The sequence below is a fragment of the Falco cherrug genome, chromosome Z (genome assembly GCF_023634085.1).
Source record: "Falco cherrug isolate bFalChe1 chromosome Z, bFalChe1.pri, whole genome shotgun sequence".
In the NCBI taxonomy this organism is placed as follows: Eukaryota; Metazoa; Chordata; class Aves; order Falconiformes; family Falconidae; genus Falco; species Falco cherrug.
In genome coordinates this window covers 29,742,504-29,759,632 of record NC_073720.1, presented here as the reverse complement: position 1 = coordinate 29,759,632, position 17,129 = coordinate 29,742,504, and the positions used below count along the sequence as shown (strand labels likewise).

The following is a 17,129-nucleotide window of genomic DNA, read 5'->3' as shown; positions in this document are numbered from 1 at the left end:
CAATTATCATATAAACTCATCTCAAATCAACATATGTTACAAATAGCTTCTCAGCACAACCCCGTGAATTTGAGAGCAACATTAACTCCCCATTTTCTTTCTCTTTCTTAATATACACTGGAGCCTTTTTTATAATCAGATGAAGGCTTTTCAGGGAGAAAAAGCAGTCTGCCAATGTTTCATTAGATTCAAACCTTTTTCAGGTCCCACAATATGTTAATAGATGTATTACTGCTTCTCCATCGGTACTGGTCTATTTAACACATGGTTAATGAATGAGAACATTATACTGTACTTCTAAGCACCTATTTGATTAATTGTTTGATGAAACAAACTATCTAACTTCCTAGTAACAAAGAAAGGAAAAAAAAATGCTATGACTGGAAAAAAAAAAAAAGTGGAATGTTTTAACAGCAAAACTAAAGTATTTCACGTTTAAAATATTGTTCTGTAAGACATGCTCTAATACATAAATCAAGCTCCCCAAAAATCTGCCAATTAGTACTTCGGATGCATGTATACAAGAGAGGTGGCCAAACACTTTAGCAATTAACTTTTTATCATGTAGCTCATGAATCAGCACTCAATTACTGTCTCCCCAGCAGCCCACTTTGCACCTTTAGTCCAGAAACACCACGTTTGGGTCATTGTTGCTGTTTAACCCTTGCCAGCAACTAAGCACCACATAGCCACTTGCTCTCTCTCCCCATGCCCCCCATAGTAGGATGGTGGATGAATCACAAGGGTAAAAGTGAGAAAAAAGCCTCATGGGTTGAGACAAAAACAGTTTAAAAAGAAATTATTTTTTAAATTTAATGAATATAGAGAAAAACAAAAACAAAGAGAGAGGAAAATAAAACCCAAGAAAGATTAAGCAATGCAAATGAAAACAATTGCTCACCATCAAACTATCAATGTGCAGCCAGTCCCCAAGCAGCAGTTCCCTGCCAACGCACTCAGCAATAAAATGAGGGGTATGCTCAGGTACTGAGTATCCCTTTGGTAAGTTAGAGTCAAATGTCCCAACTGTGTCCACGCCCACCTTTCCATGTATCCCCAGCCTACTTGCTGACCAGGTGGTCTGAAGAAGAAAAGGCCTTCAGGCTGCATAAGAAGGACTCAGCAGCAACCAAAACATCAGTGTCTTATCAACAACATTTTCAGCACAAAACCAAAACATAGCCCTATCCTAGCATTCAACTTTATCCCAGCCAAAACTAGTACATTCCTTGAGTAAACCTAATCTGTTGTTTTCAAGAATTCCTAAATTAAAGTATTCAAAGCTTACACTTTCTCACAGTAAGGCAGTATAACAAAAATTTTCTTTTGCGTCTAACTTTACATTTGAAATATGACTCCCTAAAATACCTGTATGATAATTCTGTCTTTTCACAAAAACGAGTAATTCAGTTTTCTAAGTATTTCAAAGTATAATGCCCCTCTATTAAAGAAGTAAACTACTGAGAGATCTCAATAGAAAACCATTTCATAAAGCTTCTGCTAACTTCACTGGTTTCAAGATACAAATGTTTGTATTGTTTTTTTCTACTCCCTTTTTATGAAAGAAAGTGTGAATACATCACAATTTTGTATTAAACTTGCCTATATTAAAGCTAAGTCTAGTACTGTCCAAAGCACAAAAGCTGTTAAATTGCTTTTTTCAAAGCTTTGGTCTGATGTTACTTACACCGTTCTACATAATGAAAAGACTTCCAGAACTTCTAAGCATTCTGGTACACAAAGCAAAAACAAAATCCAGCAGTGTTAAAGATAAAAGAAGCCTGGATCATTATCTATATGCTACCATAAAAAATAAAACCCTTCTGATGCAGAACTCCTACCAAACTTCCACCTCACTTACTCTGCCAACAAGATCAAGTTATTTAGAATTTAATGGACATGCTGTATCTGCAACTGGTTCTCCTGAGCAGTAAATGCAACACTGCTATTTTGTGTCACTCCTCACTTTCCTCTACTTATGCATACTAAGACATAACAGTTTGGAACACATTGTAAAATGGAGCAGGACTGGAAAGAGGAGGAGTAACAATTAGAGGTTAACTGATGCAGGGAAGGTTATACTGAAGTGGCTACATGATTCTTGCTCAGGTTAGTGCTACAATTCTTCACTCAGAGCAACTGTAAAACCATATAATGGTGGTTCTACAAGCTTTCTGAAAAAAGGGTTAGAAAACAAGTTATTGCTCAATGGCTATTCAGTCCTAAGATAAAAAGGGTAAGAGAGGATGCCACAGCAACATGATAATACATTACTTAAGCATTATCTTACACAAAAAGTAAGAGCTTCTCTGGGATCAAAACCTTGACTCTGGACACAGCACCACATGCTAAAACACTTCCTGGTGTTTTACTTTCATAAAGCAGAAGTCATTAAACCAGTCTTCAGTGAGATCACCATCCCTTTTAGCTACTTTTCCCTACAAACTTACTGTTACAGTAACTAGAAGATGCATCTGTGACAGTATGCTCCCTTCTTGCCCCACCATCTCCCATCCTGACCTGACAATGAACAACCGTATTCAGCTCCAGCTGGAGCCGGGCGTTTGACTGGAGCAGCACGCCTGTCTCACAGAACACAAAACGGGTGCAGCCCAACAAGCAAAACAACTGAGTGACGGCCGGGCTGCGGCGGGGGCCTCTCAGCCTGGTGTTGCTTCTGTGAGGGCCAGGAAGACCCCGCACAGCTGTGACCATCAATCTGGGTCCGCACCCAATCCTCCCCGCTCCGCGCTGAACCATCGGGCCCAACCGACCTTCCGAACCGACACCTTGCTAAGGGCCAGTCGGCACACAGTGACTGACAGCCCCACCTCACCACGAGTGTAAAATCTGGCAAGTTGGAAATTTTTTCCCCCCAGGGACAAGAACTCTAACTACGGGGTGGGTGGATGGGCCTGGACCTCTCTCCTCCCCAAGCAGGGATGCCTCCTTGGCAAGGTTTGCACCTCCGACTACGGTGGATGTTACCCGGGATAATACTACTAACAGCAGCGCTGTACTTTCAATTCAAGCTCAAATTTTGCAGTAAGTGTATTTATCAATGGCAATTCTGAACTTGTTCCATTTGTTGCCTTAATGAAACATCTGGGTTTTTTTCAACTTTGCCAAACAGTTTGAGTGAGAGTCCTTAAACTGGGCTCTGACAGGCAAACGTTAACTGGTGAGTGGCTGTATGCAGTTAGACTTAAACTCGCTGACCAAGTGTGAGACTAGGATTGGATCTAGCAGCACCTAGACTCCCCTCTGAGGAGAAATTTAGAAAGGAAGGGGACCCTCTCCGAACCTTGTGACTCAATGGAGAGCTGTCTCCCCACCACCCCCAGCTACTCATCAGACTCATAATGTGACAGCATCATCAATCCAAAACAAGCAAATATGTTAAGTGCAGTTTCTTTCCTCTGACTGATAATGATCAAGAACATATTTTAGGTGCAGGTCAAGATCCTTCTGCCCTGCAGATTCTCACGGTCAACTGTTTAACAGCCTTGTTGATGGGAAGAGGGGAGAAGTCTCTTTCTAACACCACAAGAAACGCCATCCTCTATACTTTGTAATGAATATAATTCACCACCTAATTAAGGCACTCAGGAGGCAACTTTTAGAGATCATTCTTCCTGTTAACCTTTTTTTTAAATCTTGTCTGTGACACCATTAATATTGTCTCTACATTTTGGTAGTCCAACCAACCCCATTATCACTAATAAAATTTGGTTTTGCTGTGCCCATTAACTCATCGGCCTTTTGACCTCCATTTCTAGCTTCCCTTCTGTTTATAATTCTGAAAACTTCCTGCATAGAACTGGTTTCTCTGTAGACTGTATACAACGATTTTGTTTTCCTAACTTTCACTGTTTGCAGCATCCAAGTAATACACTAACCCAGCAGAGCCCTTGAGCCTGTTTTAAACTTATCTGGTTTTCAGTGATACTGCCTGTACAGTTTAGTAGTTCGTAACCTGGGGTAGAACTAAATCACTACTTGGTTTGACATTTTGTACTTTGCTTTGATATGGTCTTTCTCTGCAGACTCAACATTATACTATTATCACTGCAGTAGCTGATTGCAAGGAGTTTCAGCTGAGAAAGTGAAAAACAACCGGCTGCATAAGCATTTGATTCATGCTACTCTCTTTTACCTATATTCACGTTCTTGGAGTATTTCAACAGGATCCAACCCTTGTGGCTTCTGGATAGGGCTGATGCGATTCTGCTTTTGTTGCAGCTGAACAATGGGTGAAGGCTGTCCAGGTGGTGGCTGTGGTACAGAAGGGCCAGGCATGGCAGCAGCAGGCTGGGCAGCAGTGGGGGCAGGAGAAGGCCTCCCGCTAGGGGGGGGTGCGGGAAGCTTTTGCTGCGCGTTGGAGACGCTCACATCTGGGGCTTGGCCTGAATCATAAAAAGTACTTATTCATAACTTGAAATACAGAACACAGAAAGAAAATCAAGATGGCTTCTAAAGACAGAATGTGAAGCCGAGGCAAACATTCAAAATCACCAGTAAGAGCACACTGAGACAGACTGCACTCCATGTTTTAAAAAAACATACTAAAATGCAAGTATAGCACACATTGCAGGAAGTCCTGCAAAGAAAAACAAAACACCTGAAACTTAACGATGGATGTAATTTTTTTCCCATTCCTGCTGACTTCTAATTCTAGCATTAGAAGTAAAACAGCTCTAGAACTGATTTTGTGCAAGTTTAGGACTTCATTCCCATGTTCACTACCCTTGCACCACTTAAAAGTCATCTATAATCACAACCTGACAACAAGAACAAGCAGGTCTGCTTCTAGAGCTCTATCAGAACTAGATAGCTGTAATAAAATTTCTACAACTGTACTCAGAAGTACCTATCATATATGAATAGCCTTTGTTTTGCTATGATCCCCTATTAATAGTATTTAAGTATTTCAAATACCAGGAATTCAATTACTGTTTTATCTTACAGCATTCTAATAGTCTTAAAAATTAACACCTCAGTTAACATGAAAATAGTATTTGCCATTGATGGACACTAAGGGTCATAGATTTCAGCATGCCATATGACAACAAGCTACCCATACATTCAGATGTTCACAAATTGTCACTGACAATAAACATTGCAACAATAAAGATGTTACTTTATTGTCTGAGGAGTCACAGTAATTTAATGTTAGGAAAAACAACTACAAAGTACACCTGCAATCTAGTCATCAACCTTAATTGAACCTTAATTCAAACCTTAATATCCTAAAATCCATATAAAAAGATTCCTTCAAAGATCACCATATGTCATTCACCTATCTGCATCAAAGTCCAGAAAAGGCACTTGAGCACAAGCTGTAGATTCTGTATTTAGCAACACTGCATTTCAGCTTATAAAAAATACGTAAAACAAAGCCCACCAAAAGGCTCTCTGTAGTCTCAGTTTTCAGGGAATCATGCAAATTGAATTGTAAAACAAACACTACCATGAACAACTGCGTAATGAATAAAAAATAAATATAAAGAAATAAGTACAATCTTTAAAAATGTATCAAATAAAACCTCCAAACAAATAAAGTAAGGACAGACAATTTTTTTCTTATGAAAAAAACAAGCAATGAAAAAAGACAAGCTGTAAGATGCTTAAACAGGACAGAGATATTATTATTGCATACTGGATTATTTAGACAAAACTATCCATCTAGCAATTCTGTGTAACTACCAGCATTTTTAGTAGCAGTTTAAGCTAGAATGCACTGTGTCAGGTAAACTCGTATACACAACCTCTCAAGAAACACTTTTCCCCCTCATTCTTATCCTGCTCAAATTCTAAGTATTCATTGGGAGTATTCCAAGAAAAGTAATTCTACATCTGATTATATGTTAGTATTTAATCTGTTATTTGTAACTAATGACAGGGAATTTTTTTATGGCCTCAATTATCACAGAGTCATAACTCCCCAGATCTACCCACAAACAACAACATGGCATAACATTTCTACAGTATGAGAACCCTCTGTTATTTGTAATCCTGTGTTACTGTATTTATTTTTAAATCTCTCTAAAAATAACCACAAAATTTCAAACAATATATATTACTAGGGATTTCTAATTCTTTTCAGTACAATACTTCTTCCACTCTACTTTCAAACAACAAAATCAGCCAGTAAACCAAAATCTGAATGATTTGGTTCAAAATCTCGTCATCATGTGGGGGACATAAAGTTACACTGTTCATGAGAGTTCAAAGACTACACTGAACTTCCAAAGCAATCCAAATACAAAAAAAAAAAAAAAAAAAAAAAAAAAAGAGCAACCTAACTCTACCAGGGTTTGAAAATACAGTAGCAAAAACCATGGTTGAAAGACAAGCTTGCTGCAACTAAGCAGGCTCAGAACATAAGTTATTAAGTAGATTTTATGGATGTCCCTCAGGCAGCTTAAGTATTTCATTCTGATTGTAAAAAGGTGCTTCATGTTCAGGCTGCCTAGCAATTGCAGTAACTTCACATGGTCAAATCATTCATGCATGAACAAATGGTCAGACTCTCCTCAATTCAAGTCCTAGGCACAGTAAAGGTTACGCTAATTTTCTGCACACCTTTCTACCTTCCCTTTTTTCCCCCTGCATCTTTTCCCCAAACTCTACCCACAACGTTTAACCATAACTCTGTATGTGACATTAGCATTATACTCCACTATACCTTCAGTCCAAGTTTTAGGGGTAATGGCAGCTGTATGTCCAGGCATCCCTGGAGCAGGCCCTGGTCCAGTTGCAGCACCAGTCATTGTATGTAACCCAATGCCTGCAATTTGACAGAGGAAAGAAACTTACTAACATACAAAGCATTTCCAAGTATTCAAAAATTATTTTGCTTTCTAGCATGCTAGCGTATTCAGGCAAGTAGTATTTTTCTTCATTAAATATGGATTTAAGTAGATTTTATTGTGAAAAAATGTATGTAATAAAGCATATTAAAATCATCTCCCAAAAAACCCTTATTCAGCAGCAAAGCCATGTCTACCGAAATGAAGTGACTAGTGAAAATATTAAAATCACTACTAAAAATAAAATAGTGCCATCTTAACCCTCGATTTCTAATGCAAACTCAGTAATGGAAGTGTTCAGAAACTAATAGGTGCAGGGTGCTTAACGTAACAGTTTTCTTTGGACCAAAATGCACTTGCTTATTGCACCGTCATATGTATTTTCACCAGGAGAAAAAACAAGAACATTTTCTTTTCCTTATGTTTTTCACTTGACAGCACACTATACATGGTTTGTTTTACTTTAAACAACCTAAATAACCAGTCAACTTGCTGCAGATTTTTTATCTACTTTTCTGCGTAGTGACAGGAGACCGAAAATTCACTCCAAGGAAAACAGTAAAATTGCCATCAGTAAAGTACAATTAACATGCAAAAAATGTCAAAATCAGGATGGACGCAGTATTGCATAGTGAAATCACTCTCATTTCAGTTTCAACAATAACCTATTAATAAATACATGTGTTTTATGCACTTGCTCAGGCTTAAAAACAAAGGCTGCTGTTCACTTAGATGCCAGAATACAGTCCCAAGTTAGAGCCCTGCACAGCATGCATTTTTTAATTTTCCACAAGTAAAAGTTCAAGAAAGAACTAAAAGAGAATTCCCTGTGCAATGACACAAGGCTTAAATGCACTTACCAGACTGTCTGTTGAAGGCACTGGGAGGCTGCTGCTGTTGAATGCCAGGCAGAGTTCTCTTCCCCTGAACAGCAAGCTGGAGGTTTTCTGGTAAAGGCTGACCTCTAGCTAACATTTTGTATGCTAGAATCTGAGCTCGCAACTGATGCAGCTGTACAGGGCTGAAAGGGGAAGGCCCTCTGTTAGGTTGATTCATAACTTGTGGGTCTCCTGCTATTATGGGTCCTGGCTGGCTGGGAGTCATCTGGGGTGGAGTTGGACCTCCTCCAGACATTGGACTGGACACATGCTCTGCTGCTCCAAGTGGAGATGGGTGTGGAGACATATAACCTAGAACAGGTAAGAGGATCACAAACTTACCTCTCTGGTTAGTCAAATATAAATTCCATCAAATTTCTTAAACAGTACATAGAGTATAAAAATGTCTCTCTGAACTCAGGATAGCAGTAGTATTTTCTGCAAGATCAAAAGCACAATCTGAAGTTCCCTGGGATATCAAGAAAGCCTCATGAGCTATTCTTTGAGAAGAACTATGATTATATAGTCCATTAATTCCTAAAAATAACAATTACCCTCAAATTTGGAGTAAGACAAACTAAGACATGAAATACAATACAGAAGCATGAGGATGTGGTACTGTTTCACTACAATGTTGGACAAATACTTCCTTGTGGAACATATGCAGTGAATTCTGCCTATTTTGCAGCTTAATATTGTACATTTATTTTGACACACACACATCAAGGAATACCCATTCACTGATAAAGAACCTCATTGCCAAAACTCACCAACATACAGAAATAGAAACAGATGGTATTTCTGTACAACTGCTCTTTAATTTATACAGAATAAAGGTTTGAGCCCAACAAAGAATGTTCAATATCTTTTACCATCAGCATGCTCAAGAACTTGGAACATCAACTGCAACCACAAAAATCACCTTCTGAAGAAGCTGCTGAAGACTGTGTTACTCTATAAAGCTCCAACAGAGCAAGCACAGTCCTGAAGTGAACAATGCTTGTATCTCATTATAGCTCTTGTGAATGCAGAGTCTGAAGTTCAATTACACTTCATATATATCTCCTTGAGCTTCACAATGCATCCATGAAAAGAGATGGCATAGATTTTTGGTGAGATTTCCAAGAATATGTATTGCGTCAGAGAAAAAATATGAAAAGCAATCCTTCAGGTAATGCACAACAAACAACTACATTTCAAAGATGTCCACCAAGAGGGAAAAACGTATCTACCTGCTTTACTTTGGCATTGTGGAGCACAATGCCCACTCCAATTTGAAAAGCCTAAAAACCCCTCATAACAAAAATCAAGAAATCTTCTGGCTCGCTTCCAGATTCTTAGTAAGCCACAGATCACTAAACTCCAAAGTTCATGCCACAGTTCATAGTTCTGTGCCACCAAATCTACTCTTCCTCCACTCTTCCTGACACTTTGAAGTGAAACTACGTCAATTTCATCTATCCAGATCACAGAAACAAGTAATTTTGCCCTCTCTTTAGCTTCATTGTCCTTATCAACCCTTCAGTAAGGGCAACATAGGCAATACGTCAAAGTAGCCTCAAGTCTTCTGAGATGACAGCACCTGTAAGTCACTAGAACTTATACAAGTGGGTAGATGAGAGAGCTAAAGAACTCAAAGTCCATCAATACTGAAATCTGGGGATGAAAATATTCTACAATGAAGTAAAGGTTGTAAATGCCTGAGAAAAAGGACAAAAAGAAGATTTCAGCTCTTGTATAAAAGGAAAATAAGGTAGAAGTAAAGCAGGGAAAAAAGGGTTTTGGGATGCGAAGAGACCAGACAAGACAGAAACAAACACATTGAGGTCAATCTTGTAACTAAAGATGATGATGACAGGAAAGGAAGAAGACTCTAGCAAGAATAAGAAAAATTAAACAGTTCAAGAGAAAAATAGGGAAGTGAGGTGAGAAGTTCAAGGAAAAAGGAGAAAGAGACCTTAAAAAGTTAAAATTACTGAAGTTATTGACCGGGTCAATATAAAAGTTGTTTATACATTCATTGGTGGTGATAAAATTTATGATAAATAACCATAAGTTCACTCCATTATTCATCTCCTTCCACTAAATTACCTTTGCCTCATTTTTTTTTAAAGAGTGAAAGATACAAATCCCTCTTGCTGAGCACACTGCTTTAAAAGAACAACCAATATGTCACAACAAAAATCAAAATATACAACTGCACTATTGTTTTATGCTGTAAAGTGGGGTTTATGTTTATCCATTACTATCACATTTCTAAATCTCAGAATTTACATTAAATAGCACCTACTTTGAATTACATTGGTTTCGAAATTGTCTTTCAAAGGTGTCTTTCCCCCCTGAAGTTACATTGTCCAAGCTATATATTCCTCAATCACTGCCGGATGTCAGACCCAGGATCTTGAAATCCATCTGGACTATAAAAATCTAAAACTGTGGTGCAAGATATTGAGCACTTGTTTTCAATTCTGACAGTTCCAGCTGCAAGTCTGTGACTATGTTTTGCAGAGAGTTTTTAGAAGCAGGCATATTGAGCTTTCTAGATTAAATATTACTTACACTTTCTCTCTCCCAAAGTCCTATGCATCAGGATTCTTGGCAATAATAGGAAACTAGGCTTGACAAGAGTAAGAATGAAAACAAAATTCCAATAAAATATCTCAGGAAAGAACAAAAGCCTTCCAAACTTCTTGTAAGGGCTCTAAAATGTGGCATTTATAGAACAAAAATTTTGTGATGCTATATGGAAATTTTCCTTTTTAAGTTTGAAAACTTTCAGATGATTTAGTGGTTTGATGATACACACTGTCACAAGGCTGTCCTAATAAAATCTCCATACCACTTGCATTTTTCCTATCTTATTACCCATACTTCCATACAAGTGAGCATGCACACATGGGTTTTGAATAAGGACACATGAAGAATCACAAATATTGAGTTTAACCTGCATATGTCATAAAAGGAAAAAAAACCTAAAGACACGGTCCACAAGAATTTTTACTATATAGGCAAAGACAGACACTTTTTGAACTTCGCAAACACACATTCATCTGCTATGAAGCACTTCAAATGCATTTTTCCACAGTAAGTATTCAGCAGGTTTTTAAATACCTACCTCATTGTTACTTGCTGCACTGCCGAGTACACCTTACTCTAGAATTTCCACAGATTTTTTTTCTATACTGCATAAACCATTTCTGTTTAATTTAACCTTCAAAATGAAAGATGGCACAAGCAGTGAATAATAAAGTTGTAGAACACTCACAACAGGAGAGTTCTATGTGCTTTCAAAGGGCAACAGATAACCTTTAGTTCTGAAAAATACATGAAGTAGGATACCCAACACCAGGAAAGGGAGGCCAAACAGCCCAACCCACCATTTAAAGTCATGGTACCTTCAAAGCTTTATGAGAGGTTTCTCCAGGTCTTATGTAGGTAAGTTCTGAAAATCTCCAATGATGGCGACTCTTAATCACTCTCATGATTAATATTCTTTCCCTTAAGTCCCATCAGAACTTCACTTACATAATTTGTGATCATTACTTCTTCTGTTTTTGCTATGCACCTCTGAGAAGAGTCTGGTTCTGTCTTCTCCATAATCCTTCAATGGGTTGTCAGAAAGGCTACATCAGAAATCTTTCTCAAATTTTCAGCAGTTAAGAAGCACTGCCTGCATAATTAGCAACACTATTTTCATCCCACTTTGGTATCAACTTATTCCACAGAAATACATCACAGTATGTCATAAAAAATATATATTCTTTACAGTATTGACACTGGAAGAAATCCTAATTCTAACACTTTACCAAACACAAGTATTACTGGAGGGTAGACTGGATTAAAAGTTTCTGCTTTAATTGCTTTTAATTTCACTTAAAAGAAGAAAATAATATCTTCCTTGTTTGTTTTAAAGCTGAAGATCCAGACAGCTAAAAATTGGGAGATTATTATTTTGTCAGCTTTTAATGCTATAACAAAAGAGAGCAGAACTCATATGAATTCTAAATCCTGGAAATTAACATTAGAAAGTTTCAAGGTTTTACTAGTTCAAAAACTGGAATATTCACAGAGGTCTGGACTCCGCACTAAAAATCAGGAAGACCTAAATTATGAAAGTGTCTGAGAACCATATATGTCAAATCTTCCTGCTAAAACTGATAGCAAGAGTATATTTTTACTCAAAAATGTGACTGCAAGAGAATTTTTGGATAAGAAAGATATAGGTAGGAATGAAGAAATTTAGTTGTGTAAGTCATTTATGTTAACTATCACTTCAACCACCAATTAAAGTTAATTCTTTAGAAAAATAAGGAATCACGTACATGGCCACAATACACAGTAGGAAAGCATAATGTCTTGGAACACAGGGGAAAATATGTTCATGTTAGACTGAGACTACAAACTTTCTTAAGGTAAGTGAAATATAACATTTCCCTGTTGGTAATGTGACCAGGATTAACACCAGTTCTTGTGAAACTCCACAAAGAGAAAGAGAGACCCCGCAATTCAAAGTAATTTAAAAATGGGCCTGCAGAAGTAAACTGTTGAGAGGTCTTATGCTGGCAGGCAGATGGATAAGGTGACAGATCTTTTCTCATCTTTAAAAGGCTGAAAGTGATCAGAAAAGTAAGTGCGGCTAATTTAACAACAGTAGGGCAATGAACATGGTTTGTGTACTAGCAGTAATTTGGTGAATTCTGTAAGTTAAACTTAATCAGTGTATCTTTGTAACAAGTCCAACAAATACTGCATGATAATTAAAAAAATATACAGATCAAGTCCCAGAACCTTAAATGCCTGCAGTGCTTATGTTTCCACTTACAAATAGCCATCAAATACACCCAAAGTGTTGAAACTGGCCTGCATTTCACTGCTGTATCAAAGTAACTGTATTTAATTTGCTCCAAATTCCAGAAAAACACAGATTTTTTTTTTTATTTCAGTCCATTTATATGTTTTTATAAATTCTTTCTAACAAAAAATATTTAATTTTATATAAATACTTGGCTTGTCTTTGCAGTTTCTCCCCATTCCTCTCACAGAGTCAAATCTAAATATAATTTTCATCTTCTGGATAACTCTGTTCAGCAGTTTAACAATTTACAGTAATTTTCATACTTCTCATACCAATACTGGGTTTTTCAGCACAGTTCATTCAGAGAGGCTGAAGGCAGTTTCTAACACAATTCAAATTCAGTTAAGTGTAGTAAGATTGCTATCTAAACAGCTAGATATAAAGTTGGAGCAACGGATTCTCCTTTCATTTAACCCATCAGCATTAAAAGAAAGGTATTAAGAATAAACAGGGACATCATTGTGCCTAAGTTCAAGAAAAGAAAACTGGTCACCAGAAATACTCAGGAATGTTACCCTTTCTCCAATTTGGCAGCAAGACTGGAAAGGAGCAACTGTTGAGTAGAAAGATACCAAGTCAGAATATTTTTCCGCATACACTGACATCAGACTTCTGAAAACCATCCTATTGCAGTATGACTGCAATAAAAATGTGACAGTCTGCCTAAACTAGTAACAGATTCTTTCTCCATGGCTAGCATCCAACTGAGCACCAAGAAAAAAACCCACCAGAATCTAAATAATAAAGTTGCATACCTTATTTTAGTAATTATTGTTAGTTAAAAACCTGTAAAAAAATCTCAGAGCAGCATCTCTTGAACTTCCATTCAAACAGTGAATAAGCATTTACAAGCAAAATGACAAAGTTCTTGCAGATTTAGCTTAAAAATGTTTGGTTTGCTCATTAAAGTAAGTCACCTCACCTCATAAAGGGCCAGTTAATTATTTCTTAATACAGACTGTAAGAATCAAACCTTGCAAAATTCTATATTAATTTGTTCTTTGTAAGTTCAGTGGTCTCTATTTCAAGATTGTTCATTCACAACTGCACATTTGATTTTGTCGTTGTTTAACTCCAGACAGCAACTAAGGATCATGCAGCCACTCACTCCACCCCAATCCCACCATGAGATGAGGAGGAGAATTGAAAAAAGGTAAAACCCATGAGTTGAGATAAGTACAGTTTAGTAATTGAAATAAAGGAGTAATAATAATAACAACAACAACAATTGTAATGAAGAGGGAGGGAGAGAGAAGAATAAAATCCAAGAGTTAAAAACCCACAAGTGATGCACAATACAACTGCTCACCACCCACTGACCGATGCCCAGCCGGTCCCTGAACAGCGCTCAACCCCTCCTGGCCAACTCCCCCAGTTTATATACTGAGCATGACGTTCCATGGTATGGAATATCCCTTTGGCTAGTTCAGGTCAGCTCTCCTGGCCATGCTCCCTCCCAGCTTCTTGTGCACCTGCTCCCTGGCAGAGCTGGGGAAACTGCAAAGTCCCTGACTTAGGGTAAGCACTGCTCAGCAACAACTAAGGCATCAGTGTGTTATCAACATTATTCTCATATTAAATCCAACATACAGCATTGTACCAGTTACTAAGAAGAGAATTAACTCTATCCCAGCTGAAACCAGGACAGATGTACATAAATTATATCTATAACTGCATGTGCAGCTTGCCAATATATTTCTAATTTATCACCCACATTCATAAGCACATATTTTATGAAATTCCTGCTTTTGTACTTGAGACACACTTTTGCAAGACCTTCTTCTTCTAAAAATTACTAGAGACTGCTATTGGAACATTTGACATTGAAATGAAAATTATTTTTGTAATCAGTTCCAACTGTAAACTGCATACAGGACTACTGCCTATGCATTTATCACAACTGTTCCACTCAGAGCTCTAAGAACAGCATCATTTTATGAAGACTATTCATCTTCCCATCTCAAAGAATTAAATACATTGTTTCCTCCACCAGCTTACTAGCTCTTCTCAGAATCTTGGAGCCTATTTACAGGCTCACAGATTTCTGGCAATAAGGGACAGTTACAGCTACAACATTTTACCTAAGTTGTCTAAAACAAACCAAAGACCTCCAAACAATCTCCTCCCTTTGGTCCACAAAACAGATGAGAAAGACTTCCAGTGTTGACTTAAATTTCATGTGACACAAAACCTACAACATGTATTAAGTAATCCCTGTCCCAAAGGTTAATTATCTTCATTAAGTAAGATGCAGTTAATGAATACAGACTGAATTAACCTATTTGAAATTTGCAGATACCAAAATTCACTGCATTTTTCATTTTTTTTGTGGTTTGGTTGTTGGTTTTTTTGAAGATAAAGGATCCATCTATTACAAGCCTTTCAGCCACCTGGGAATATGAAGACTGATCAAGTCATCTTTTAATTCTGTCTCAGAGAGAATGAAAAATGGAGTTTAACATTCTCCAAGAAAAAAAAACAAAACAAAACAAAAAAAACCAAACCAAAAAACAGCAACAACCGCCCCCAAAATCTTCCAAGTTTCAAATAATTCCTTTATTTGTCTTCTAAATATAGCACAATTTTACAGAACCACAGAATCATTAATGTTGGAAGGGCCTTCTGAAAGTCATCTAGCCCAACCCACTGCTCAAAAAGTGTCAGCTACAGCAGGCTGCCCAGCAACACATCCAGTCAAATTTTTACTATCTCCATGGATGGCAACAAGACAACCTCTCTGGGCAACCTACCGTACTGTTCAGCCACACCCACAATAAAAGCATCTTGTCTTATGTTCCAATGGAATTTCATGTAGTTTATTCTGTGCCAGTCGTTTCCTCTTCTGTCATTGTTAATCACTGCAAGGAGTCTGCTTCCCTCTTCATCACTCTGTCCCATTAGGTATTTCTGAGCCTTCCAGGCTATGCAGTTTCAGCTCACTTAGCATCTCCTCTCACAAAAGATGCTTCAAACATTTGATGCTACCTTAAACATTTCTCAACATCTTTCTGAACTGTAGATACTAGAATGAAATACAATACTATGATACAGCCTTCAGCCAGTTCATTAGAGAAGGTGACACAACCCTTCTATTAATGTGCCGCTGCTTCTGTATGCAGGTAGTACATTCCATCTCATGGTTGCAAACACTGTATATGGCAATACACATTTAAGTCTGCCCGAACAACCAAACTCTTTTCAGCTTTTCTGCTTCGTATGATACAGTCTCATACCACCTACACAATAAACTATTTTGCTCCTAGACATACGATACTGTTGGCTGTACTAAAATCTGTGCTAGCAAAATAAAAGCATTCTGTGGCATGTCCCCATCAGCCTTTGCTGCCAACTTGTTTGTTACTTACTGCTAAACCCCTGTGCTATCTGCAAATTCTATCACTGCTGACTTTACACTTTTTTCTAGAAAAATACACTGAACAGCACTGAACCAAAAGTGTCCTACAAGACTAACTAGAAAAATCCACAATTGGATGATTATCTTCTATTTACAGTTAGCTTTATAATCTGTCATTTAACTAGCTTAATATATTTGATATAGAATATATTGATTTTACTTAGTGCTATCTTTCTTCTAAATCAGAATGTCATACAGTAACAAGCCAAGCGCCTTGTATAACTCTATCAAGTAAAGCTGTGTCTATCATTACTACCACTGGTTTCAAAAATGCATAAAGAAACCTCATACATGGGTCGGGATCCATTTGCCTGACAGCTCTACAAATACTGTACTGCACTAAGTGCTGTATGACACCTCTCTACACTTTAATAAATCAATTTAGCTTATGATCTCCACAAAAAGAACAGTAAATTTGTTTGACAAGGTTGACTTTATGACCTTCAGAAAGAGATGGACAGGGTCAAGAAGTGGTTCCATATGAACCTGGAGAGGTTCAACATGGCCTAGTGCAAGGTCCTGCACCTGAGTCAGGGCAAACCCTGGCATCAATACCGGCTGGGGGATTAAAGCGTTGAGACCAGCCCTGCAGAGCAATTGGGAACAGAGATGGGTGAAAAATTCACATGAGCCAACAATGCACACTCACAGCCCCAAAACCCAACCGTACCCTGGGCTACATCAAAAGAAGCATGGACAACAAGCTGAGGAAAGTGATTCTGTCCCTCTGCTCTGCTCTGGTGAGAGCCCACCTGGAGTACTCCTCCAGATCTGGGCTCCTCAGTACAAGAAAGACATGGACCTGTTGCAGTGGGTCCAGAATGGGGCCAAAAAAATGATCAGAGGGATAGAACACCTGTCCTATGAGGAAAGGCTGAGAGGGTTGGGCTGGTTCAGCCTGGAGAAGAGAAGACTCCAGGGACACCTTATTGCAGCCTTTCAATACTTACAGGGGCTTAGAAGAAAGATAAGGACAAACTTTTAGTAGGGCCTGCTGAGATAGGACAAAGGGTATTAGTTTTAAACTAAAAGAGGGTAGATTCAGACTAGATATAAGGATGACATCTCTTACAATGAGGGTGATGAAACACTGGAACAGGTTGCCCAGAAAGGTTTTAGATGCTCCATTCCTGAAAACATTCAAGATAAGGTTGGACAGGGCTCTGAGC

The 17,129-nt window shown here is 38.0% G+C and overlaps 1 protein-coding gene across 5 annotated transcripts in view; it reads right to left on the bottom strand.

Moving 5' to 3' along the window:
* The window catches only part of SMARCA2 (SWI/SNF related, matrix associated, actin dependent regulator of chromatin, subfamily a, member 2), a 120,048-nt gene that overhangs the window by 79,416 nt on the left and 23,503 nt on the right, over positions 1-17,129 (bottom strand). For all 5 annotated transcript variants that reach the window (XM_055698385.1, XM_055698389.1, XM_055698387.1 and 2 more), the window contains 3 exons: positions 7,673-8,002; positions 6,689-6,790; positions 4,157-4,406 (listed from right to left, as the gene is read on the bottom strand). In XM_055698385.1, coding sequence (XP_055554360.1) covers positions 4,157-4,406; positions 6,689-6,790; positions 7,673-8,002 — 682 coding nt within the window. The remainder of the gene's footprint in view (positions 1-4,156; positions 4,407-6,688; positions 6,791-7,672; positions 8,003-17,129) is intronic.